The following is a 26,585-nucleotide window of genomic DNA, read 5'->3' on the forward strand; positions in this document are numbered from 1 at the left end:
TCTTGCCATAGTACAAATTCTAACAGTCTATTCAGTAGGACTATCAGCTGTGTATCCACCTGACTTCTCTACAACGCAACTGATGGTCCCAACCCCATTTATAAGGCAAGAAATCCCACTTATTAAACCTGACAGGGCACACCTGTGAAGTGAGAACCATTTCAGGTGACTACCTCTTGAAGCTTATCAAGAGAATGCCAAGAGTGTGCAAATTAGTAATCAAAGCAAAAGGTGGCTACTTTGAAGAACCTAGAATATGACATTTTCAGTTATTTCACACTTTTTTGTTATGTATATAATTCCACATGTGTTAATTCATAGTTTTGATGCCTTCAGTGTGAATCTACAATTTTCATAGTCATGAAAATAAACAAAACTCCTTGAATGAGAAGGTGTGTCCAAACTTTTGGTCTGTACTGTAAATCACTGCGAAAGATATTCCACGCTGAGATACCTTGACGGTGGTGCAAAAGGGCTCCGTTGTGTTCCTGACTGGAATACATTGACTAAAGTCTCAGTTCTTAACATCAGCTTGAGGGATTAGGTTAGATGCCCTTTTAAAGTTTTGGAATAGGATCAAAGTGCAGGCTCTAGGTGCATAGTCCATTCAGGCAATTGGCACCCTATTGAGAAATGTCAATAGCAATGTGCTCTGTGCATCTTCAAGGCCAGCCCTGGGGAGGATTGGCTCTCAGAATGATTTCACCTTGGAGCCATAGGAGCCCCAGTCCAACCCTACTTGCTAGTTTTGGATAACAATACACAGTGTGGTCACTGGATATGGTTCAATGCAATGATGACTCTCCATCTCCAACCTCCTATGATAACTTTCTGGTGGTAAATAAGAAAACTAAGGACTAGCAGATGTCTAATTGATCAGTGTGTTGGTTAGACATACTGTATGCCATTCTATGCAGAGATACCAATTTGCTCATAGTTCTAACATGAGGATGACCAAGTCTAATCCAAAAACTGCAGACTGTGCATCAAACAAATAGATGATAAACACTACTACAGCCATCTCCAACCTGTGGTTCTCCAGCCATAGCTAACACTAGTGTTGAGCGTATCGAAGTTTCCTGAAATGGCGGTTGAATAAACCAAAACATACTCACCTCGAGTGAGAGACCATCGTGGTCATCTTGATTGAAGAAAAAGTGCCAAATCTTGCGCACGCTGATGTCAGGGTGGAGCGATCGCTGTTTTCCCATTATTGCTCCCGCTACATACAATGGAATGCGATTCGTGACAAAGTAATTCATAACGAATCAAATTTCTTTGATTCGGTAAAGCAACCGAATCAGATTTTTTATAACTTCGATCACACCGTCATTAGCTAAATATAGCCACTAGCCATGTAATATTGCTACCTATCCTGGCTCCCTCTTCTGGCCAAGTGATCCTTAGCCAGTATACAGGATGGAGGAGCAAAACTAATCTACAAGATGCTAATTTTATTTTCCAAAAGACCTTTAAAAAGTGATAGAACAAGTCTTATACTTCCCTTATACTTAGCTCTATTTTTATATTTCCCCAAGTATGAATTGGACTATCAGTTAAAAAGCATCTGTCACCATAATGAACCTGGCTTGATCATGGTGAATAAAATGATCCATTCTTACTTTTAGTTATATGTAAATTAGGAACTTATAGCACAAAGGAGATGGCCTAGCCCCTTGGAGCGCCGCTTTATCTCTGCCTTATCCCTGTTGCCATTCCCCCTTCCAGTGAGATTGACAGCTTGTGCATATGTTTGTACATATGGTACTGCTCTGAGATCTTCACTGCACATGCACCAGTGGTACTACTGCCGGAGCATGCGTGAGATTTCGGGATTAGGCATTGGAACAATTAGGATGCTGGGCCCTGTCAATTCTGCTAGAAGAGGGAGTGGCAGCAAGGAGAGGCAGAGGTGAAGTGGTGCCCCAAGGGGCTAGGCCAACCCCTTTTTGCTCTGTGCACCTGATTTACATACAGTCATGTGAAAAAATTAGGACACCCTTTGAAAGCATGTGGTTTTTTGTAACATTTTTAATAAAAGGTTATTTCATCTCCGTTTCAACAATACAGAGAGATTAAAGTAATCCGACTAAACAAAGAAAACTGAAGAAAAGTCTTTTCAAGATCTTCTGTAAATGTCATTCTACAAAAATGCCTATTCTAACTGAGGAAAAAGATAGGACACCCTTGCCCCTAATAGCGAGTGTTACCTCCTTTGGCTGAAATAACTGCAGTGAGACGGTTCTTGTAGCCATCTACCAGTCTTCGACATCGGTCTGAGGAAATTTTACCCCACTCCTCAATGCAGAACTTTTTCAGCTGTGAGATGTTTGAGGGGTTTCTTGCACGTACAGCCCTTTTCAAGTCACCCCACAGCATCTCAATGGGATTCAAATCTGGACTTTGACTTGGCCATTCCAGGACTCTCCATTTCTTCTTTTTCAGCCAATCTTTGGTTGATTTACTAGTATGTTTTGGGTCATTGTCATGTTGCATGGTCCAGTTCCGCTTCAGCTTTAATTTTCTAACTGATGGTCTCACATGTTCTTCAAGCACCTTCTGATACACAGTAGAATTCATTGTGGATTCTATGATGGTGAGCTGACCAGGTCCTGCTGCAGCAAAGCAGCCCCAAACCATGACACTTCCACCTCCATGCTTCACAGTTGGTATGAGGTTCTTTTCTTGGAATGCTGTGTTTGGTTTACGCCAAACATGTCCTCTGCTGTTGTGTCCAAATAATTCAATTTTGGACTCATCTGTCCAAAGAACATTATTCCAGAAGTCCTGGTCTTTGTCAACTTTATCTCTGGCAAATGTCAGTCTGGCCTCGATGTTTCTCTTGGAAAGCAAAGGTTTCCTCCTTGCACACCTCCCATGCAAGTTAAACTTGTACAGTCTCTTTCTGATTGTAGAGGCATGTACTTCTACATCAACAGTAGCCAGAGCCTGCTGTAGTTCTCGAGATGACACTTTAGGGTTTTTGGAGACCTCTTTTAGCATCTTGCGGTCTGCTCTTGGGGTGAACTTGCTGGGGCGACCAGTCCTGGGCATGTTGGCAGTTGTTTTGAAAGCCCTCCACTTGTAGACTATCTTCCGGACAGTGGAATGGCTGATTTCAAAATCTTTTGAGATCTTTTTAAATCCCTTCCCAGACTCATAGGCTGCTACAATCTTTTTTCTGAAGTCCTCTGACAGCTCTTTTGCTCTCACCATGGTGCTCACTCTCACTTCAACAGTCAGGAGCACACCAAACTAAATGTCTGAGGTTTAAATAGGGCAAGCCTCATTCAACATGCAGAGTAACGATCTACTAATTATGTGCACCTGGTGTGAGATCTGAGCCAATTTAAGAGGGAATACATGTGAGGGTGTCCTATCTTTTTCCTCAGTTAGAATAGGCATTTTTGTAGAATGACATTTACAGAAGATCTTGAAAAGACTTTTCTTCAGTTTTCTTTGTTTAGTTGGATTACTTTAATCTCTCTGTATTGTTGAAACGGAGATGAAATAACCTTTTATTAAAAATGTTACAAAAAACCACATGCTTTCAAAGGGTGTCCTAATTTTTTCACATGACTGTATAACTAAAAGTAACAATTTCTCTGCCTGCTGTGTAAAACAGCAAGTACCTGTCTATGGTGTTGGCTCAGTTTCTGAGCCGACACCATCTTTAAAGTCCAGACTTCCACCGTACATATATAACTGCCTATTATTTGGTGATATATACACATCACTATAAATTATTAATATCTAAATGACTTCCTGATTCAGGAACTCCCTGGCAGGGTATTCCTGAATTGTATACTTGTGCTGTGTTTAAATAAGCACTGTACTTCTAAACTGCCGCTGCTTACTTATAAGAGAGAGGTGTTCACCCCCTGAATTACATATTCATAAAGGAGGAGGAGAACAGTGCATTAATGGAGTAGGATACTAATAGATTAACATGAGTGTATAAGTAGATAAGCCAACTGCCCCCATTTAAGGAGGGTTTAGACGGGCATTTTGTCGAGACTGTCCCAACAGTCAGCTGCTCGCTCAATGAGGGAGACCGCAACGATCTTCTTCACAGTGTGAGGACTCGTCCCCATACAGAATAATTGTTTCTGGGCAGCAGATCGCTGTTCAGACAGCATGATATGCTGCCCAGAAATGATGATTGGAGGTGCCTGCAGGATCACCCGATGAACATGCGTTTTGCTGGTTCATCTGGTGATCGGCGGCACATTGAGATTACTGGTAATGAGCTTTCGCAGGAACTGTAGTTTCTGATAATCTGGACAATTATTGGTTCATATAAATCTACCTTTAGAGTCAGTTAAGAGCTCGGAACAGGGGTGTAATCGAGATGGAGGATAGTGATAAAAGACCATGGGCAGGAGTTGAGGTAGAGGGAAGGCATTAACCCCCCCCCCCCCCCATCCCTCGTCCTTCCATGAGTGGTAGGTAGATCAGTGTCATTAGCCTCATAACCCCTGAGGATGCCACTAGTTGGCAAAACATGTTGGGGGGGGGGGGGGGAATATAGCAATTATTTATTTTGGTACACAAGTTAATTGAGGCAGGCTCAGCCTCTTAAGCTGACGGCTGAAGAAGTGTTTAGCTGGTGGCTATCTTTTGCATATGGCTGATTTAAAGGGGTTTTCTTGGAATAATAGGGGGGATTTATCAAACTGTTGTAAAGAAAAACTGGTTTAGTTGCCCATAACAAAGGAGGAATCTGATTGGATACTAATGGCAACTAAGCCAGTTTTCCTTTGCCCCAATTCGTTTTTAGCAGGTGCCAGTAGAAGATTCATACTAATCTCCCCACTGCCGCTGCTGTGTGTATGTACTGGTCCCTGCAGTGACTACAATACATGTCACCACTGAAACCAGTCATTGGCTGCAGCAGAGCATGTGACCGTGACCATGCTGCACTGGATCTCAATACAGGGACTGGAACATGGAGACAGTGGAGGCAGTGTGGAGGAATGGAGCGACAGGGCAGCAAGTAAGTATGGATCTTCTATTTAGCGAGGCAGGCTACAGGCACTTGCTGAACACTGATTAGTCCCGGAAATCCCATTAAGGATTATGATGCCTGTCTCTCCTATTAGGAAAATGGTGGGGCAGTCAAGTTTCAAGGGGTTTCCAGGAGGTTTTTGTATTCGTTATGTCACCCCATTATCTACTCTTAGGATATCAAAAACTAGTGACCTTTTTCTGATGTAGGTTAGGGAAATGGTGGTCCACCACTTTTCATGGAACATGATTCTCTAACATGCCATCTCAGTTTCCTACGGCATGTCATTCTGCAACATCTGGTGGGCTGCTCCTTACTTGACTGAGCCATAGATAATAGTGATAGATAAATCCAAAGAACTGTCTGTTTCATAGGTCTGAGAACTCAGAGTTAAATTTCTTTCATCTGGAAGAAATGCCAAAGTGATCAAAGATTCCATTAGAACACTTATGGTTATCACATTTCTCGCTGGATCTTTCATATGTATGTAGAAAGAGATTATGCTAACCCTTTGGAATTTTTTGACATGACTTACTTTGCCTTTTTGACATTTATTTGAGAAAATTATTATAAGTTCTTGAAAATGAAAGCAGCAATATTAAAATGTAGAAGACAATTCAAAATTTTTAAAAAAGTACAGAATTTGATGTGACCCTGAATTTTTGAAAAAGGAACTAGTGATAAATTGCTTCTCTGTCATATATGATACTAGTACATTGGTGGATGGATCTCATGACTAGCGGATTAAAATTTAGGGCACCATTTTGGAACATAGAAAACGGTCCCCTGCTAGATCACTAACTACCCTTTCACCTCTAAGACTCATATAACATTGATGTGGCCCCCTCAGTTGAGGGGACCAGAGCTGCTAGAATGCCTGGTACCTTGGTATTACTTTAGGGCTAAACCACTTGTGACCTGCAGTGCTGTAGTCATCATGAGCATGGGTTTTGTTCGAGTCTATGTTTCACCCTGAGGCAACATACATTGCATTTGAAAAGTCTTCAGACACTTTCACTATTGTTCACCATGTCTTATGCTGAGGCCTTGTGCAAAAAAAAAAAAGATTTTCCCATCATTCTGAATTCAGTATCCCATGATGAGAAAGTGAAAACAGAATGTTAGATATCTTTATTCATTTATTGAAAATTAAAAACTAAAATACTGGTCAGTACTTAGTTGAAGCACCTTTGGCAGCAATTACAGACTTATCGCTGTGTGCTTAAGGTCATTGTCCTGTTGGAAGGTAAACCTTTAGCCCAGTCTGAGGTCCAGAGAGCTCTGGATCAGGTTTATATTAAGAATATCTGTGTATTTCGTCAATCCAGCTTTTCTTCAACCTTGACCAATATTCCTTCCCCAGCCCCTGAAAAACACCCCACATCATGATGCTGCTACCACCATACTTCATTTTTAGCAGAGTATTGGGCAGGTGATGAACAGTGCCTGGTTTCCTCCAGACATGACACTTAGAATTGAGGCCAAAAAGTGCAGTCTTGGTTTTATTAGAACCGAGAATCCTGAGAGTCCTTTAGCTGCTTTTATGCAAACTTTAAAATGTATTGTAGGGAGGAGAGACTTCTTTCTGACCACTCTTCTGGAAGTTTCTTCCACCTGCACACAGGATCTTTGAAACTCAACCAGAACGACCATTGGGTTCTTGGTCATCTCTCTTACTAAGGCCCTGCTCCCCTGATTACTTAGGTAGTGGTAGTGTGGCCAGCTCTATGAAGAATCCTGTGTTGTTCAAAACGTCCATTAAGAATTGTGGAGGTCACTGTGCTCTTGGGAAGTTACATGGTAGCAGAAATTTCATGTACCCTTCTCTGTGCCTCCACACAAACCTGTCTCTAAGCTCTACAGGCAGTTCTTTACTCCTTGAGGCTTATTTTTTAGCTCTGATATGCATTGTCAGCTATGAGACCTTATACAGACAGTGATGTGTCTTTCAAAATCATGTCCAATTAACTGAATTTACCATAAGTGGACTCCAATGTAGGCCTGGAGGTGGGAGGTGGGAGCACTACCTTGAACTGTACTGTATATTCTATTTATCAATGGATTTATTTCCATTGATATATAAACGTGGCAATCTTAGGACTGCATGAGGATAGGCTGTCGGGGGCCTAAAAGAAAGTTTTAAAAAGGTTTTTAGAATATACAAAATATAAAAAATATAGAATAAAAATCACCCCCTTCCCAAATACATAAACAATTAAAAAAATAAACATCATGGGCATCTCCGTGTGCAAAAACACCAGTACTATTAAAATATAAAAATATTTTTCCCATACGGTGAACAGTGCAATGGAAAAAAACATTCGCCATTTTTGGTCAATTCCTCATTGAATAAAAAGTGACCAAAAAGTCTCATACACCCAAAAATGGTATCAATAAAAATGACAGATCGCTGCACAAAAATTAAGCCCTCAAATAACTCTGTAGACATAACTATAAAAATGTTATGGGGGTCAAAATATGGTGGTGAAAATAATTTTTTTTTCCCCCAAAGATTTTATTTAAGTATAAAACACAAGAAAAACTATATAATGTGGTATCACTATAATCATATAGACCTGGAGAATGAAGGTCACAGGTCAGTTTTACCGCATAAGAAACACTGTAGAAACAAAACCCATTTTTCCAGCTTCCCACTACATCATATGCAATATTGTGGTGGTACCATTATACGGCTATGTTAATGGGAAAAAAAAAAAAGTCATGGCTTTGGGAAGGCAGAGAGTGAAAAATTAAAAAGCAAAAATATAGTCGCCGACGGTAGAAGGGGTTAAAGGTGTCTAGTCTGGGGTTTGTATTTGTTTAGAAGGCCTAGTCTGGGTGTATTTTTATGGGTATCTGGTCTGGGGTATTAGTTTAAGGGGTCTGGTATGGGGTTTGCATTTATGTAGGTGGTCTGTTCTGAGATTTGCATTTGGTTAGGGGTCTCAGTGTCTGTATTTAAAGGGTCTGTATTTAAGGTGTCTAGTCAGAAGTTTATGTTAGGTTTGGTGGGTCTAGGAGTCTGTATTTATTTAGGGAATCTAATGAGGGGTCTGAATTAGTTATAGGGTCAATTTATTTTGGTCTGTTTTGGGGACACTGTTTAGGGTGTCTGGATTTATTTAATGGTATTATCAGAGGTATGTATTAAAAAATATGGCTGGTGAAAACAAAGATAAATGAATAATAGTATACTGCCTAGTGAAAGTATTCAACACCTTAGTGTTTTTCCTGTTTCATATTAGAACCTCGAATTAAAAAGGATTTTCATTTATATTTTATCTAATGGACCTGACGAAATAGTCTAAATTGTTACAGAGGAATAAAAAAAATGGGTGCATATGTTGCAATGAAACCGAAAATATCACCAGTTAACTTCAAAAGTTACATATTTAAAGAGGTTTCCCAGAACTGCTATGTTTTTTTAACACATATGCTCATGTAAATCTTTTTCTTTTTGGACACTGGTTTCTTTCCATCCTGTATGTAGCACTTCCTGTTGCTCTATCCAATCAAACCAATGATGCACTTCTCCTTTCTCTGCCACAACTCCAGCATGGCCCCTAACAATGCCCAGCTACTATTTAGCCCTTCCCATCCAGCTAGTTACATAGAAACTCCTTTACGCGTTTGGGTAAAGAAATCTGCACATAGACAAAGATATACTGCTGTCTTGGAAGCGCTTCCAGCAACGACAGATCTCTCTGGACCACTCCCTCAACCCAGAACTTTAGAAGCCCGCGCAATACCGGTGCGCATCCAGCACTACACACGTGGGACGCCGACTAGAGGAAGGCCCGCCCAACTCATCAGCAAGCACGGGAATATTCACTCCAGTATCGGCCTCAGATTTGCAGAGAGAAAGAAGACCGGCTACCAACTAGACACAGAGCGGACACCCAGTAAGGTAACAGAGGCCAGTACACACACATCGGGTGGGACGCCGACCGATACTGGCCTGCTATTACTATTTATTTATACCGCATCGTGGTCTGTCTATTTTTTCACCATCGGCTAGAGCACCAGAGGTGGCTGATTAACGAACCCTCATACCCTGTGACATTACAAGCATTTGCATATTGTACCTTCCATTCTACTTTGCCTGATGTAAGCCCAATACACATCAGAATCACACTAAATTCATTCTATCCACAGTGTATCCATTCACACTAAATCGCTCCATACATGGTAGCATAGTGTTTCAATTCAAGACAGCCTAGTGCCACCTGCTACAGCGCTGCCACTCTCCATACAGGGTCACTTTGATGTGCACACTAACACATCCATCTGAAACTACTTAAGACCCACAGTATTGAGCAACTCATTTTTTACCTATTTTTAAATATTTTTTCTAGTTTATATTACTTTTTTATATATCTATTTTTTTTTTCTGCTTATCAAGCACCTTGCATTGGTTCTCATATGGTCAATTACCATTTCTCTTAGCATCAATAAATTCCTGCTGTTTCCCCATATCTGAGTGCTGGTCTATACTTTCATTCTCATTTTATTCCCTCTGACTGGGCGAGTCAGCCTAGACCTAGAGCACCTCTCATATTGCAACGCTAGGTGACCCACCTCTTCCCTCAGCCTACATAGACACTCCTGTTACTGCTTTGACATGCCCATGTACATAACATCACTGGAAATAAGAAAGATCTGCATTGACATGGCCGTGTGTTCACAGCCCAGAACGGAAGATAGAAGCAATAAAGGTAAAATAAACTCATTACAAACTTCTACATTCATACATGAATATTTTTTAGGGATGATGAGGCAAACCAGAAAACCCTTTTAAGGCCTGTCTGTGTGCAATTGATGTCACATGATCTATCACATGATGTAAGTATAAATATGCGATATGACTGTGATTTTTATCTGGGCCACCTGCTGGATGAATAATATAATATATCTATACAGAGCTAAAGAAAGTAACAACTAAATTGAGGAACTCAACAGGACTTTCTCTTCTATGATTTTTATTTTAATTATTTTTATTGATCTTATATGTATTATTGGATTATTTTATAAATACTATATAGCATGCTAAGTATATATGTTTAATAACGATTTTATGTAATACTATACACAATTTAATTTGAATAAAATATACACTGTTTGCATAAAAACTCTCCATGTGTAGCTGATTGTAGGTGTGCCCGACTATTTCTTAAATTGCTGTAAGTATAAATATACCTGTTCTGAAAGACCCTTGAGTCTTCAACACTAATAAGCAACCAACATGAAGACCAAGGAGCTCTCCAAACAGGTCAGAGACAAAGTTGTGAAGAAGTATAGATCAGGGTTGGGTTACAAAAAATATTCCAAATTTAAAACCTCCCATTGAGCACCATTAAATCTATTATAACAATATAGAAAGAATATAGCACAACTACAAACCTGATAAGAAAAGGTACCCCACCAAAAATTACAGACCAGGAAGAAGAGCAAAAGATCAGAGACTCGACAAAGACACCAATGACACCACTAAAAAGGCTCCAAAGATCCACAGCGAAGATGGAAGTATTTGTCCATAAGACCGCTATAAGCCGTACACACCACAGAGTGGGACTTTATGGAAGAGTGGCCAAAAAAGCCATTGCTTAAAGAAAAACATAATAACACATTTGGTGTTCACCAAACATCATGTGGCAGACTTTCCAGACATGGGAAGAAGGTTCTCTGATCAGATGAGACTAAAACTGAACTTTATGGCCATCATAGGATATTTTAATCTGATAGAGATTTGAGACTGGGACAGAGGTTTGCCTTCCAGCAGAACAATTACCCTAAATACTGTTAAAACTACACTGGAGTGGCTTAAAGAGGACCATAACTTTCATAACTTCAAGAATAAATAATAAAGAAATGGTATAACATAGAGTCATAAGAATAGTTACTCCAGAATTGTTATTGTATTGAGAATTCAAGTAGTTATTAAAACAAACTTTGTAGGAAAGGTGACAGTTCCTCTTTAAGGGGAATTAGAATGGCCAGACTGCTGTATCCCAACATAATCCATCTAACTTGAAGGCGTTGGAGCACTTTTTCCTGAAAGAATGGGCAAAAATCTAGATGTGCTAAATTAATAGAGACATGCCCCAAGAGACTTGCATCTGTATTTGCAGCAAAAGGAGTTTTCACAAAATATTGAATTTCAGGGGTTGAATACTTATGCACATTAAAGTTTTTTTTTCTCTTAGTTCTTGTGTCACAGTAAAATATTTTTTGCACTTTCAAAGTGTCAGGCATGTTGTATAAATCAAATGGTACAAACCACCCAAAATCCATTAAGACCAGGTTGTAAATGGAACAAAAAGGGAAAAAAAACACTAAGGGGGTGAATATTTTCACAAGGCTCTGTATATGGTACTTAGAATACTGTACATAGAGGTCATCTCTAAACTGGGGATCCGTTAAAATTATGTTTTAGCCTACTTTAGACCTATTTTTGGACTTGCATTGCAAGATCTTTGCTGAGACAGTCAGTGTTGTCATGACGCGAGATGTCCTGCGGGTGGAAACAGCACTACGTGTCTGACTGTGGGATGGATGGGTTTGTACTATAGAGATGCATGATATACTGTATCCCTGGGTGACTAATAGGAGGCCCAATAGATTAGCAGAATAACAGCAACATAAAAGTCAAATAGAATAATACCATTCAGAGCACCCTCACAAAAAAAGCAAACAAATCAATGTCATGTAAACACAGAAATGTTCAGGGGCAGACTGGGAAATTAAAGTGGCCCTGAAAAAAAACCTAAAAGTGACCCCATGTTGTATGTGGGTCCAAATTGACAGAAGGCAGAACAAAGGAAGTAGGTGAGGCCAGCAATGCCATAGTGCAGCACAAAATACTGCCTCGGCAAAACTGAATACCACAATGTTGCACAAAATGCTGCCGCCTGTGCCACAGTCTGAAACCGTGTCATTGTCCTGAGGATGATCATACAGTTGAATTCAGGAGGGCACCTGTGACTGCTGGCCAGGTGCATACAGTGACTTGCAAAAGTCTTCCACCACCCCCTTGACTTTTTTTGTATATTGGTACATTACAGCCTTAAGTTCAATGTTTTGTTAATCTGAATTTTATGTGATGGATCAGAACACAATAGTCTAAGTTGTTGAAGTGAAATGAGAAAAATATATAAATAAAACTATTGTTTAGAAATAGAAAACAGAAAATTGGCATGTGCGTATGTATTCACCCCATTGCCTTCAGAAGACACATAATTAGTGAAATGATGTCACCTGTGTGCAATCTAAGTGTCACGTGATCTGTCATTACATATACACACCTTTTTTGAAAGGCCCCAGAGGCTGCAACACCTATGCAAGAGGCATCACTAACCAAACACTGCCATGAGGACCAAGGAACTCTCCAAACAAGTAAGGGACAATGTTGTTGAGAAGTGCAAGTCAGGGTTAGGTTATAAAGAAATATCCAAATCTTTGATGATCCCCAGGAGCACCATCAAATCTATCATAACCATGGCACAACTGCAAACCTGCCAAGAGACGGCTGCCCACCAAAACTCACGGACCGGGCAAGGAGGGCATTAATCAGAGAGGACAGCACAGAGATCCTAAGGTAACCCTGGAGGAGCTGCAGAGTTCCACAGCAGAGACAGGAGTATCTGTACATAGGACGACAATAAGCCGTACGCTCCATAGAGTTGGGCTTTATGGCAGAGTGGCCAGAAGAAAGCTTTCAGCTAAAAACAATAGGGCACGTTGTGAGTTTGCAAAAAGACATGTGGGAGACTCCCAAAATGTATGGAGGAAGGTGCTCTTGTCTGATAAGAGTAAAATTGAACTTTTCGGCCATCAAAGAAAACGCTATGTCTGGTGCAAACCCAACACATCACATCACCCAAAGAACATGGTGGTGGCAGCATCATGCTGTGGGGATGGTTTTTAGCAACCGGGACTGGGAAACTGGTCAGAGTTGAGGGAAAGATGGATGGTGCTAAATACAGGGATATTCTTGAGCAATACCTGTCGTGATTTGAGGCTAGGACAGAGGTTCACCTTCCAGCAGGACAATGACCCCAAACACACTGCTAAAGCAGCACTTGAGTGTTTAATGGGAAACATGTAAATGTGTTGGAATGGCCTAGTCAAGGCCCAGCTCTCAATCCAATAGAAAATCTGTGGTCAGATTTAAAGATTGCTGTTCACAAGTGCAAACCATCCAACTTGAAGGAGCTGGAGCAGTTTTGCAAGGAGGAATGGGCAAAAATCCCAGTGGTAAGATGTGGCAAGCTCATAGAGACTTATCCAAAGCGACTTGGAGCTGTGATTGCCGCAAAAGGTGGCTCTACAAAGTATTGACTTTAGGGGGTGAATAGTTGTGCACATTTACTTTTTCTGTTATTTGGTCCTATTTGTTGTTTGCTTCACAATAAATAAATAAAAAAACATCTTCAAAGTTGTGGGCATGTTCTGTAAATTTAATGATGCAAATCCTCAAACAATCCATGTTAATTCCCGGTTGTGAGGCATCAAAATACGAAAAAAGTCAAGGGGGGGGGGGGGGGGGGGTGAATACTTTTGCAAAGCACTGTAAGTGCCTGATGCTCATACATTAATGCGGAAAGCATCAGATCTTTATGTATCTGGCTGGTGCCAAGAGGAGGGCTTTGATGGCCCTCTGGAAACCTCCTCTAGGGTCTATGGCCAGTCCGCCCATGGAAGTGTTGGAGTCCTTCTCTTTAGTAGCACTGTAGTCTTACATTTACACAGTACCTAAAGAGACCATACTTTCCCGATAGCTGCCTGCTCATCAGTGGAGGTGAAGTACAGCATTTACATGCACCAATCACCTCCACTGTATGGGAACTAGCGTTGGCTACTGCTATCACTGCTCGTCAGTGAAGGTAAGAGCTGCGTTTACGTGCAGCAATCACCTCCACTGTATAGGAACAGTGATGGCTACTGCTATCATTCATCTTCATACAGATTGTTTCTGGGCAGCAGATCACTCTTCACACAGCACTGCCCAGAAACAATGACTGAGGTGTCCTTACCAAAGATCATGTCACCCGATGTATGAGCGTTTCTCTCACTCCGACCCGCATAATCGGCAGTGTAAGCCCACCTTTAGTTATAACTGGGTTGTCACTCAACTTTTCCTGCCTCCTGCATGGCAAGTGAATCTAGTTATTCAGCAATAATATGGCATGGAAATTTTACCTGTATAGTGAGGCAAATTTCCCATGATCATGCCAGCAATCGGCCGTTTATATTCCCTACAGCGCCACCCCAGGGGAAATGCAGCATTACATCATTCATATTAAAATATACGGCTTGTCCCTGCGAGGTTACCTTCACGCGATGAAAAAACGAACGTTAAAAACGGATACACTGCCAGTTTTTCATAGCCATTATGCATCAATGTACCGCATCTATTTTCTGTCCGTCCTGCCACTTTTAATATCCGTTTTTAGATTCAGCCTACAACAAGACTTTAGCCTGTTACTTTCATTTTAGGCTACGTTCACACAACAGTAAAAAAACGACTGTGCGATGGCTGCCTTTTTTACAGCTGTCAGGCGGCCTTTTTCAGAACCATTGCAGTCTATAGTTCTATTCACACAGCGTTTTATTTTTTTTAAAAGGGCTGCGAATAACGGACGTCAGAAATTAGGACATTTTCATGACCCGACAGCCCCCCCCCATTCAATTGAAGGGGACAGTTTTTAATGTCCGTTTATCAGAAAGTCATCAATGAAAAAATGGCATTTGGTCATTTTTTAATGGTAATTTTTTTTTACACTGTTTTTACACTGTCGTGTGAATGTAGCCTGAAAGTGGTCACCGCAAGACATAACCTGAAAAGTGAAAGAGACACCTCCAGCGGTGTAGTCTAAAGTGACAGCTTGCCAGTAAGGCACAGCGTATTGTGACAGGGATAAAAACAACACAATGTAAGGTGTGTTTGTACAGTGTAAAACGAGAATGGCGGAGACGATGAGGTGAAAGAGACAAATGCAGGAGAGGAAGAGAGAGAGGGAGAGAGCAAAGAGACAGGCAGAGACAGAGGTGAGAGAGACAGAGAGAAGAGTGACAGGCAATGTCTCACCCTGAGATCCTCCCTCCTACCTGCTCTCACCCAAGCAGCTTGTTACCTGGAGTAGTCAGAACAAGTAGGGACACATTGGCCTCCACACTGGATGGGATGATTACACAGAGTCTCTCTGCCTCTCACTCCTTTGGGGTTAAGAGATAATCCCTCTCCATTCCACTCTTCCTACATCAAACCCCTTCTCCTCCATGGATCCGGGCAGAGCAGGCGGCTTCCACCCTACACTGTTTTTACAAGCAAACCTCCTTGGTTAGAGTGAAACATGCAATTGCTGGGATATACTCTGAAAACTGCATTCATTTTTTCATAACTTTATATGGATCAGCCTTTTGTCTAGACCATGCACAGACACTCCCGGAGGTGGATTTTCTATGTGTTTCTCTGTTTCGGGATCATCTACATGAAATTAGGGTGAGTACCTGCACGGAAAATTAAAAATTTCTATGTTTATCGCCAACATATTCCGCAGCGCTGTACACAGATAGTATGTTCTCCCCTATCTCAGATATGTACTCCTACTAGATAGGAAGATACATTCCTAGGAGCCTGTTCTTAGAGTGCCGTGCATGGGCTTCTGTGTTATAGATGTAGCAAAGCTGAATTTGTCATGTGTTGCCTGTTCATACATAGGGTTACGTGAGCTATTACAATGTATTGTGTTGCATGACAAACTCAATTCTGCTACCTGCCTACACTTACTTCCCCCACCGTTAAAGCTTACAATCTAATTTTCAGATCTCAGGCTTAGGTTAGTGTCCTAGTATCAGTACATTTATGTGTAATTTCATAAGAAAGTCTGAGACATATGACAAACTCACCTCTGGGACTAGCTCTGCTCTGCTACATCTGACAAACCCGGCATTGTTGTATACAGATGTAGCAGTTCTACTTGAGTGGGATAACACTATGATATGAAAAAGTCAGATGTAACGTAACGCGTTAAATATCAAGATGAGGATTGCTACATCTGTATGACAAACTCAGCACTTCTACATCTAACATACCTATCTCTAATACATGCGATCAGCTCAGCTCTGCTATGTGTGGAAAACTCAGCAATGTTACATTTGACAGACTCAGTCCTGCTACACCTGACAAACTGCGCACTGCTACATCTGACAAGCCTGTGTCTGTTAGACGTGACAAACTGAGCATGTTACATCTGGCAAACTGGGCACTGATATATATGACAAACTCATCACTCATATGTCTGACAAAAGGTTCTACAGTATCTGGCAAACTTAAATCTGCTACATTTAAGAAATTTGGTTGTGCTACTTCTGAAAAACTCAGTTTTCCTACATCTGGCCATCGTCGCTCTTCTCTCATTTTGCTCGCGTTGGTCCTTATGTCAGTCATAGGCTCAGGCCACCTTCCTAGGAAACCAGTCGACTGGTCATCTGTATGCCTTTGCATAAATGTTGGCACCCTGTGAATATTTTCTGAATGGGCTCCCTGGCCTGTGTATATGTGACTGCTCCTGTGCTTGTATTGACAAGTGAGGTATTCCCACCTCCCCACGGTCTGCCTCTCTGCAGGGATATACAGATGTAGCAGCGGTAACACACACACTCTTAACTCAAATTTCTTAACTCGTAGCGTTATCTTGAAACAAAAGCCATTGAAAAGCAATTGCTTAACGCATTTAGTTTAGATAACATGTCTCATAAAGCCTGTGTGTTAACCCTGCTACATCTGTAGGTGACACCATGTGGTGCCAGGGATTGCTTTCGTTCTTTCTGCACCAGTCTGAATTGGATAATCTACTATTTTAAAGAAGCACTGACAGTAATTTGGCATTTGGTTTGCCTGCCACTTTGGGTTATAGCTGACCTGGAAGTGAAGATCCATTATAATGATTATATCAAGCAACTGCATACATAGCAATCGCCTAAATAATGTTCCATATCCCATGACGAGCCATCAGGGCTGTTGCATGTCTAAGACATCCCATAGAGGGTTCCTGTGGCCATTAATAATTCCACGATATAATGCTATTCTCAGAACTGTCTTCAAGGGATAGTGATCTGAAAAGGACAGTTGGGAATTAAGATTCTCTGCACCTAGCCTTAATGCTCGACAGTGCATAGCTGCATTAGATCATTAACAGAATACAGGCTGCCACAAACTGCCACTGTATCCTGTTAATGGCATGTCAGAAGTGGGGAATTTTAGTTAACTGCCTCCCATTAGGTTTAAAATACAATTATGATGATGGGATTCCTACTAATTATACAGCACTGATCCCAATCCTATTAGGCAATTGTAAATCCTGTGATTGCCTTATATAATGAACTTCTGTATCTTCTCCATCTACAGATTTACCAATCACTTTTTCCTGACACCGAGCTTCTAATTCCCAGCATAGATATAAAGAATATATTTGTTTCTACCTACAGCCACCACTAGAGGGAGCTCAGGACCTTACTGCATACAGATTTATTATAATGGGGCTGTAAACTCATCAAAAAAAAAAAAAAAAGAATGAATTTGCAGATTCCCTCTGTCCCTAGTCACATGACAGGATAAGTATGGCCATTCACATGGTCTACCCAATTGCCTGCCCCATCTCCTCAGGCGGAATATGAATTGTAGCTATCTGAGGAGACGCTAGCACGTCATCTCCTTGTATCCCACACCTTTCCGTCTTCAGCCTGCCCGTTTGTTCTGTTTTCATGTGGGGGCAGGATGTAAGTCTGCCCCTGACCAGAAAGTGCCAGAGAGACAGTTGGTGAAGAGGCAAGGTAAGAGAGTATGAACATAAAAAAAAATCAACATCCACAAGTTCAATGTATGACTGTATGCAGTAAGCTCCTTTGCTCCCTCTAGTGGTGACTGCAGCAGCCAGACTTGTATCATTTATCTCCACGTCTATGCAGGTAATGTGGCACTGTGTATCAGCTCCTAACACATAAAGACGACATTCTCCTTAAGCCCCAGGACTCTGGAGGCAACCCACCTGAGCTGCAGGTATATTCCATGTAAGTCCCAATGCTGGGCTGCTCTGATACCTGATCACAATCATTCTGTGCACTCTCCAGTATGTATTTCCCTCTCCCTCTTTTGCCAAGTTTCCTTCCTTGGTGCCCTTATTAATATGCCTTGTTGTAGAAGGCTGAGTTGATTTTCCACATTCCTGAGTTGTAGCTGAGTCTTTACCTGTTTGTTGCAAACACTACAAGGAACAAAAATGAAGAACGAGAGAAATCTGCCTCGTGGCTATTTTTATGATTAAAATTGAAGCTGAGCTGTTGCATCGCATCTGTGTCAGGTGGTCACTGGAGATGTAGACAGCAGATAGGTAGATAATGATAGTCTGCAGAACTTGTCACCTGGGCACTCTCCAGCGCCACCTATTGGAGTTCAAATGACTTGCTTCCAATTCCTTCTGCCTTCAGATATAAAGCTAATTACTGGAAAGGGTTACTTCCAAAGGTATCTCAGAGATATTAGGATACAAACATTATAAAATGGTTGCCATCTTGGGTGATAAGGTGTTAAAGACGTGGCCAAATCATGTGGAAAATATAGACAGATTGATAGAAGCGAAAAATATAGATAGATAAAAGCATACACAGATATGACCAAAAGATAGATACAGTAGATAGATGACAGATAGATATTAGATAGAAGATAGATAGATAGATAGATAATAGATAGATAATAGATAGATATTAGATAGAAGATAGATATTAGATAGATAAATAGATAATAGATAGATATTAGATAGATAGATATATAATAGATAGATATTAGATAGATAGATAGATAATAGATATTAGATAGATAGATAGATAGATAGATAATAGATAGATAATAGATAGATATTAGATAGATGATAGATAGATAGATAGATAGATAATAGATAGATAATAGATAGATATTAGATAGATAATAGATAGATAGATAGATAGATAGATAGATAGATAATAGATAGATAATAGATAGATAGATAGATAGATAGATAATAGATAGATAATAGATAGATAGATAGATATAGATAGATAGATAGATAGATAGATAGATAGATAGATAGATAGATAATAGATAGATATAGATAGATAGATAGATAGATAGATAGATAGATAGATAGATAGATAGATATTAGATAGATGATAGATAGATAATAGATAGATAATAGATAGATATTAGATAGATAGATAGATAATAGATAGATATTAGATAGATAATAGATAGATAGCTAGATAGATCATTTAGTTCTATTTTGCCCATGTATGAACTTACATACAGTGAAATTCCTATAATGGAGCATCACATAATCTGGACTTTTTGATAGAAAGTTCAGTAGATATTTTCAGCAGACACACATGTACAGAGCTGCAATATAATCTGTAAGTTGACAGAAGCAGAGAGAATCAGAAACTTTTTCCTTTAAAAAATCAAAGTGATAACTATAGTAGGAGGTCTGTAGCATTAAAAGTACATTTTATGTTTCCATAATCCAGCCTGTTAGGTAATGGGACTAATTGGTTATATATATATATATATATATATATATATATATATATATATATAAAATGTCATACAGCATGTCATTTATATGATGTCATATATCACATAATAGTATATAATAGCTCTGCTATGTAGCCATACACCTTGCTGTCATTGGGATTCCTCACTTTTACTCTCCTTCCCTGTGTGTAAAGTAGCAGCAATGTCAGGCTGCAAAACCAGTAGTAAGGAATCTGCATCATTTCTTTCCTCTGTCTAACTAAATGTACAGAATACCAGACATATGTGAGCTGCGAGAGGCTTATTTATACTGGATTTACACAGAGGAACAATGGTCTTACAGGCCTGTGTCACTGAGCACTGGGAATGACACAGCCAGGAGATGTCCCATCTATCTGTTTATCTATCTCATATCTATCTATCTACTATCTATCTATCTATCTATCTACCGTATCTCATATCTATCTATCTATCTACTGTATCTTTATCTATCTATCTATCTATCTATCTATCTATCTATCTATCTCATATCTATCTATCTATTTCCTTATGTCTATCCTTCCATTAATCCATCCGTCTGCATTAGGGACTGCAGTACAGTGTATTATACTAATGTATTATAGGCTCCTGTATATAAGATAATGTATTAGATGCTATAGTATAAAGAATAATAAATTAGAGGCTGCTACATATATAGAACAATATATTAGAGACTTCTGTATATAGCATAATATATTAGAGGCCGCTGTATATATAATAATGTATTACAGGCTGATGATTATAGAACAGTATATTGTACACATGTAGCAGACCACACTAGATCAGGGTATGAGGGGCTGTTGTTTGTTCAAACAATGAATAATGTATTCGAGCCGGCTGTATATGGGATATTAAAGGCTACTGTATTTCAAAATAATCTATTAGAAACTGCTACATATATAGAACAATGTATTAGAGGTGTTGTCTATAGAAGAATATACTAGAGGATGTTGTATTTATAATTGCTTTTTTGTTCTATGGCATGTCTATCTATCTATAATCTATTATATCTATCTAATGCATATCTCATATTGATCTATCTATATATCTATCTCATATATATCTATCTATCTATCTATCTCATATCTATCTATCTATCTATCTATCTATCATCCTATCTATCTATCTATCTATCTATCTATCTATCTATCTATCATCTATCTCATATCTATCTATCTATCTATCAATCAATCATCTATCTCATATCTATCTATCTATCTCCTATCTATCTATCTATCTATCTATCTATCTATCTATCATCTATCTCATATCTATCTATCTATCAATCATCTATCTCATATCTATCTATCTATCAATCATCTATCTCATATCTATCTATTAAAAATATAGAATTATCTGGGGGGGGGGGGAGCGATAGGAGTCACGCTAAGTTATGGAGTCGCCCGGACTGCCGACCAGCAGAAGGGGGGACTATATTGATGGGAGGGTACATATGGGGGGGTGGGGACGTGGAGAAATTATTATTATTTTTTTTTTTTTTTTTCTTCTTCTTTTTTCCTCCTCCCCTTCTGTTAGATGGTTAGGATCCTTTCGCTGAATGTGAGGGGGCTCCGTGAGAGGGTTAAAAGATATGCTATCCTTGAGTGGATGAAGAGGTTTCTGCCTGCCATCATCTGCCTCCAGGAGACACATTTGGATAAGGAATCAGTAAGATGGCTAGAGAGGGGATGGGTAGTGGCGGGATATCATTCTGTATATACCACCTACTCCAGAGGGGTCTCAATTTTGGTACACAATAAGATTAAGTTTGAATTTTTGGCACGTGAGGCCGACGACTATGGCAGATATCTCTTTTTATATTGTTATTTAGAAGGGATTAAAACTGTAATTGCAAATATATATATTCCACCACCATATAAATCAGATGTTCTGTATCAATTGTATAGATTTATGCTAAATAAACAGGAATGTATATTGATTCCGGTGGGTGATTATAATGCGGTTATGGATCCACTCAGGGATAGGACATCTAACAGAGGGGGAGGAGTACAAAATGTAGATTTATGTAAGGTAGCTCATGAATTCAATTGGGTAGATGTTTGGAGGGTTCAGCACCCGGATGAAATTAGATATTCTTGTTATTCAAAAACACACCAAACTTGGTCGAGAATAGATATGACCTTTGGAAATAAAAATTTAATGTCCCAAAATAGGATCACGACAAAATATATACCTATGGCCCTGTCAGACCATAATGCAATGGTAGTTGAGCTGGATTTGAACAAAGATAATACTCTGTCGGTGTTTAAATTCAACTCTCATTGGCTGCCATTGATTTCAGACACAGAGAGTATAACTGAGGAATTAAAAACTTTTTTTATGGAAAATAACGGTTCTGCCGGTAGACTTGTGGTTTGGGACACTTTCAAGGCTTTTTTGAGGGGAGTCTTGTTTACAAGGGTAAATTACTGGAAAAAAATAACTAGAGAGAATGGGAAGGAATTGGAGAAAAAACTGCAAGAGGCAGGAATGGCAAGTATGAGAAATCCTACTGCACTAAATAAGAGAGCCTGGGAGGAAGAACAGGAAAAGATGAAGATATATCAATTAGAGAAAAGCAGGAAAGAATTGCTCTTTCAAGGCATCCAACTAGCCTCGGAGGGTGAAAAGGTCGGTAAAATATTAGCAAACATAGTGAGAAATCAAAAAGGGAAATCATGGATAGGTGCAATTAAAGATAAAACGGGCAAACTAATCACCACACCCGAAGGTATTAAAAAAGTGTTTTGGGAGTACTTCCTAGAGTTATATAAGTCCAGGGTACAATACTCAAAACAAGAGCTAGATTTATACTTGGATGAGATTGCCTTTAGTAGGATATCTAAATCCCAAAAAGAATATTTGGAAAAAGAAATAACGGTGGCAGAAATAAATCTAGCGCTGGGGAAGGTTAAATCCGAGAAAGCACCGGGCGGGGACGGGCTCCCCTTTGAAATATACAAAACCTTTTCCCAGGTTTTGGTACAAGAATTAAAGTTAACATTGGATGAAGCTCAAAAATTGGGCGACCTACCGAACTCTATGAAGGAAGCAATTATTACACTAATCCCAAAAAAGGGAAAAGAACCAACAGATCCCGGTTCATACAGGCCAATATCCCTGTTGAACACGGATGTTAAAATTCTTGCAAAAGTCCTAGCTGACAGGCTTTCAAGGGTCATTAAAGTAATAATAAATAAAGATCAGACAGGATTTATACCGGGTAGAACAATATACTCCAATATAAGAAGGCTATTCCTCAATATTGAAGCCAACAGATTGGATGCAGGGGAGAAAGCGATACTCTCACTGGATGCCCAAAAGGCATTTGATTGTATTGAATGGGAGTATTTATGGGCAGTATTGAGGAGAATTGGTATAGGGGAAGGATTTATAGGGTGGATTCAGTTAATATATCTAAATCCTAGGGCTAGAGTGGTGGTGGATGGGAGCTTGTCCCTGCCTTTTGCCCTATTTCGGGGCACTAGGCAGGGATGCCCTCTCTCCCCACTGCTATTTGCCATTGCAATTGAACCCCTGGCAACCATAATAAGAAATGATAAGGAGATCAAAAGTTTTCAATACGCGGGCGGAGAAGAAAAATTGTTAATGTATGCGGACGATATATTACTTTTTTTGCAAAACACTGGGGATCAGTTTAATAGAGTGATAGAGATAATAGATAAGTTTGGGTTCTTTTCTGGTCTAAAGATAAATTGGGGGAAATCACATATGTTATTATTAGGAGATAGACAATTACAGGGAGATACACGGGTGCATGTTCTCAAAAAACATGAAAATTTTAAATATCTCGGCATACAAATCTCCGGAAATATAGAAGAATATGAAAAACTAAATGTCCTTCCCTTAGTAAAAGAACTAAGAACTAAAATACATATATGGAAAAGACTGCCAATGTCAATCCAAGGTAGGGTAAACCTAATAAAAATGGTTCTTCTCCCAAAGATACTTTATGTGCTTCAAAACGCTCCAGTGAGAGTACCGCAGACTACCTTCAAACTATTTGATAGACTAATGGGGGACTTTATTTGGAAGGGTGCGATCCCTCGGATAAAGAAGGAAGTCCTTCAGCTTCCAGTGCAGGAGGGAGGATTAGCGGTCCCCAATTTGTTTCTGTACTTTCTAATAACTCAATATGGGAATATAAAGGGTAGTTTAGATAGTCAAGTGGGTAGGCAAGAATTAAACAGATGGGGGTGGAAAGAGGGAGGTAATCACTTAGAGGTGTTGGAGTCCGGTTTTTTGGGGAAAAAAAATTCTGAGAATAGGATATTCAATTTAATAGAACACGTATGGGGGGAAATTAAAAAGATATTGGAGATTAAAGGGTTTTTGAAATACACACCGATATGGAAAAATCTTTATTTAAAAGAATTAGAAACAATAAGGGACTATATAGACTGGGGAAAAAAAGGAATGAGATATTTAGATCAGATCTTTGAGGAAGATAAGCTGAAGGACTTTAATACAATGGTGCTGGAATTTGGGATCCCCCATACTGATACATATAAATATCTTCAACTTAGGAATGCACTGCGGATAGTGGTACAGGAGGATAGGTACAGGAGGGAAAAATCAGACAGGTTGGATAAGTTTACTACAGTAGGGGAAGGAGGAGGAACAACCGCAAGGAGATATAGGCTTCTGATGGAAGGTAAGAGAAAAACGATTACAATGCTTGCTGTAGGAAAATGGGAGAAGGATCTAGACTCCCTCACAGAAGAAAATTGGAGAGATGCTCTTAAAAATTATGCGACAATCTCGGATAGGGGCTCACATAAAATCTCACAATTCTTTATAGTGCACAGACTACACCGATCTCCATGGATGCTGAAAAGAATGGGAGTGAAAGCAACAGATAAGTGTCCAAAATGCTGGGAGGAGAGAGCTGACTTAATACATTGCTTTTGGAGATGTCCCAAGCTCCATAGATATTGGACAGAAATAATGGAAACCGTGTTTTTGCTTTTGAAGGTTCGGCTGCCCAGGGATCCAATAATTTGTATCCTAGGGGCAACTGAACATTTGAAGCTAAATAAAAAAATACGACTGGTTTTGAATAAAGTATTATTCCAGGCCAGACTACTTATATTAAGGAAATGGATAAAAGTAGACTTACCGACGGTGGGACAGTGGAGAAAAATGATAGATAATTTAATTAAAGAAGAACGAGTGATGAAGAATCACAAAAAAAGGTCATTAAATCTCGACCAGGTATGGAAAAATTGACTACTTTAGTGTTGGAGGTGTTTAAATTTTTTTTTTTTTTTTTTTTTTTTCCGCGTCCCCACGAGGAGGGTGGGGGGGGGGGAGGAGGGAGGGGAAGGGAAAAGAAAAGGAAAAAGAACTGTAATTACCATGTTTAGTGTTAGAGTAATGTGTTTTCTCCATTTTTATGGATCTGTTCTTTATGTGAAAATTAAATAAAAAAAAAAAGTTAAAAAAAAAATATATATATAGAATTATCAATCTGTAATCAGTGCATTGTGGCACTGCTATCTGGGGACAATGTGACATCATCACTGATGTTTTGCTCCCTAGTAGCAGTGTTCTCTCTGTATTGCTTATGTACTGTATCTGAAATCTGAGGCAGCTAATGCTGACACCAGGGGAACCTATCAGGCCATTGCTTTTGTAACTTGCACATAATAAAATGACAGTTGGGATCTGATAAGTTGCTGGGGACAACACCTCCAATATGCATTTACAACTCAATCAATTGAACATCATTGTGCAAATGCAGTACCTATATCGGACTTTAGATGGTGCTGATGTTCATGTACTTCCCTTCTGCTATGTACACATGTAGAAATTTATCTACATCCCATATTAAATATGTAGAAATTCCCGATAATGAGAAGACCCACACATGCTAAATATATTCATATTCCAGGGACACTTGACTACTGAGCTGATCCTATCAATGTTTTTAGTTTTTGAGAACCCTGGTTTACTACAGTATGAACTGCGTTATGTCATGGTTCATCAATATCGTTTAAAATTATTTAGGATTTTCAGTGCTCCGCTACTGTTAATATAATCCCTGATGTGCAGAGAGTAACTAGATGAGATTATAATGAATGATCAAATGACCTTACATCAGTACACACAATCACCAGGGGTCAAAGGATAAATGACTGATTTTTATAATAGGACTGATTGTGTACCCTGCTTCATCATGTCACCCATAATCCAGGGCAAATTGGCCATAGATCTTACAGGGAAATTTCCTGGTGAGCTGATGCCCAGGGGGCCACCTGAGCCCTCCTCAACGTCCGGCCAAGGGATGTTTTTGGGGATGTATTTTGGGCTGCTGGCAGTATTTTGTGATGGACTGCAGTATTTGGCTCTGTTGGGTGGTATAATGTGCCACAATATGGTATTGCTGGCCCTGCCTACTTGTGTTGGCCCTGCCTTCCATCAGTTTGGACCCGACTACAAAATAGGGCCACATTTAGTATTTTTTCCAGGGCCACTTTAAGTTCCCAGTCCGCCCGGCCCGTAATGACTCTTAAGTTATCCTTAATGTCCCGTAAATACAGAATAGTGGACCCCACATACCCCATAATTATCTAATCCGTAATTATTTCTATTATGTATGTGTCTTTAGACCCTTTCACATTTTACACATTTTGTTATGTTGCTAAAATAAAAAAGTTAAAATTTTCCCCATGAATCTGCACTAAATACCTCATAATAGGAAAGTGAAAGAGAATGTTACAAATCTTTGATAATTTATAGAAAAGCAAAAACTAAAATCTTGCATTGACATAAGTATTCCGACCCTTTACTCAGGACTTAGTTGAAGCACCTTTGGCAGTGATTACATTCTCCAGTCTTCTTGGGTATGATGCCACAAGGATTGCATACCTGGATTTGGGGATTTCCTTCCATTCTTCTCTGCAGATCCTCTCAAGCTCTGTCAGGTTGGATGGGAAGTGTTGGTGGACAGCC

At 39.6% G+C, this 26,585-nt stretch overlaps 1 protein-coding gene across 4 annotated transcripts in view; it reads left to right on the forward strand.

Moving 5' to 3' along the window:
• Positions 1-26,585, forward strand: part of LOC122928382 (protein Wnt-7b) — a 294,690-nt gene that overhangs the window by 148,014 nt on the left and 120,091 nt on the right. The window contains exon 1 of one of the 4 annotated variants that reach the window (XM_044281163.1): positions 15,003-15,509. The exons of the other annotated variants lie outside the window; for them this stretch is intronic. Coding sequence (XP_044137098.1) covers positions 15,439-15,509 — 71 coding nt within the window. The 5' untranslated portion in view covers positions 15,003-15,438. Of the gene's footprint in view, positions 1-15,002; positions 15,510-26,585 lie in introns of those variants that run through there. 4 annotated transcript variants of the gene reach the window in all.

This window comes from Bufo gargarizans, chromosome 2, assembly GCF_014858855.1.
Source record: "Bufo gargarizans isolate SCDJY-AF-19 chromosome 2, ASM1485885v1, whole genome shotgun sequence".
In the NCBI taxonomy this organism is placed as follows: Eukaryota; Metazoa; Chordata; class Amphibia; order Anura; family Bufonidae; genus Bufo; species Bufo gargarizans.